Raw genomic sequence first — 1916 nt, 5'->3', positions numbered from 1 at the left:
CACCCCGGTCGATCCGATCACTTGATATACCATACAAACTGCCATTTTTTAAGGCTTAATATCTCAACCATCTTAAGCCTGTAGATAATATAACTTAGTATATATATTTAGACCTTAGTATACTTATATACTACTTAGTCTTAATTCCTAAAACCTAGTATTTCCCCTGGTAATATAAATTACATGGTATTTTACTGTATTTTATTAAATCTAGACATTTCTAGTGATTAATAGCTTATAGAACTTTAAAAAAAGATTTAGATTAATTTTTATAAGGGTATAAACTTACATACTTAGTCGTATTACTTATAGATTAAGACTGGTCGAGCACTTTGCCTTTAAAAAATAGCAATTTATATGGTGTATTGAGTGATCGGATCGACCGGGGTGAGCGGATCGACTGGGAATTACGTTAATTCTATAGTCACTCTTGACAAAACATCACCTGGATCAGCTATTGCGGGAATGAGGCAATATCGCTTGTCAAGAACGCCTTTCTACCCTGACAAGGCGGGCTGGTTCTTTGTACTCACGGCCAGAGATCTATAGACGCTGATCGCGTAATGAATATGTGGAGGTGCGCTGGCCTCTCCGCCTGACTCTTGCTGTCGCACCCATAATTCGCAGGTCAGCTGGCCGTCATTTCGCCATCACGTGGCGGGATCAGGTCCCTGAAGCGCTCTTCAACTTGACGCCTTCAGTCGGTCTGGCGTAATTTTAGCCTGTTCAGTCGGTGACCGGCACCGTTACACCCTCGTACCGTACAAAACCGCTAAGAATTTCCGCGCTAGTTGGAGATCCTCTGGAACTGGATGTCTGTGATCCATGAGGTGCCAGGAGGGGCATTGAAGAAAAAAAAAAGAAAAGAATTTTCCGGCAGCACTCCAGATGCCATGCTTCTGCTCCAAACTGCTCTATCCAGAATTTTTCAAAAGAGACCCACACATCCAGAGCAAAATAAGAAGGTGAATGCGGGTTAAATCAGTCGATGGAAAAAAATTCCACAAGGTGTCTTGTCTAGTTTACTCCATAGCATGCCTCTTCCAAGGAATGGGACAACGGACGGAGTTCCGTCTAGTAATTTGCGCCTTTCCAGGATGTGTTCCAGTCTCCTCCAAACTGCCTTGTTTGGTTAAGACGTGTCAAGAGACCCTGGGCTCAGTCATCGTGCTGGCGTCGCCCATCGCTCGTCTGCCATTCGAGCGCCAAATTTCCCCGCGCTGCAGGAATTTTAGCCCGTTGCGGGGGTATTGCATCATTTACCCTCGCTTGCACAGGGATTGCCGGGTCCGAGGCCATCTGCTGAAAAAGCAAAGAGAGGGGAAGAAGACATGGAGTTGAACATTCAAAACACCAATATGAAGGTATACATCGATACAGGGAACCAAGAAGATCTGATAAACCGAATTGTTCTAGACAGCAGCTGTCAACCAGTTTCAGTCCCTTTTTCTTGGAATTTTGGGGATTTCTGGCGAATGAGGGGCTTGAGCCTCGTTCTCATTACTAACAGTTTGCTCTGCGATGCAACTCATTGGAGGCGACAACAACAGAGCTCTGCGATGCGCGATGCACATGGGTCTGGGTACCTCGTAAGAACGTTAATTGTTCAGGCCACCAGGCCCTGCTGCCGTTCCGATCGGGAAGTTGTCGGAGAACTCAGCTCATCATGAAGATATCCGAGTCGCAACATCATGCCATCGCGGTATCGTCTCGGGTCGTCTACTCCGGTGGGGATGGCCAGGGAAGCCCGCGAAACCGTCAAGTACTTTTGTCTACTTGCTCCGCAATATGAGAATCCTACTGTATGCCATTATTTGGAGTGCTTATGGCGCGGGTTTGCGAACATCTACAACTATCTCCTGGAACATTCGGGTTGGTTCCTGAGGCACGCATTTCCTCCGGGCCGGTCATGAAGT

The 1916-nt window shown here is 46.3% G+C and overlaps 1 protein-coding gene across 1 annotated transcript; it reads left to right on the top strand.

The window, feature by feature from the left end:
• Window positions 1–895: 895 nt before the first annotated feature.
• BJX68DRAFT_99413 (uncharacterized protein) lies at window positions 896–1573 on the top strand. The gene has a single exon (XM_071050159.1). The coding sequence runs from the start codon at window positions 970–972 to the stop codon at window positions 1339–1341; it is 372 nt and encodes a 123-aa protein (XP_070898652.1). The 5' UTR covers window positions 896–969; the 3' UTR covers window positions 1342–1573.
• Window positions 1574–1916: the final 343 nt, after the last annotated feature.

Source organism: Aspergillus pseudodeflectus (assembly GCF_044049435.1).
Source record: "Aspergillus pseudodeflectus strain CBS 756.74 chromosome Unknown BJX68scaffold_24, whole genome shotgun sequence".
Taxonomy (NCBI): domain Eukaryota; kingdom Fungi; phylum Ascomycota; class Eurotiomycetes; order Eurotiales; family Aspergillaceae; genus Aspergillus; species Aspergillus pseudodeflectus.
Note: the sequence above shows the minus strand (reverse complement) of the source record. Positions and strands in the feature narration are given on the sequence as shown.

What these genes read in the sequence shown, in the direction of transcription:
- BJX68DRAFT_99413 (XM_071050159.1), top strand. Translation starts at nt 970, where the DNA reads ATGCGGGTTAAATCAGTCGATGGAAAAAAATTCCACAAGGTGTCTTGT.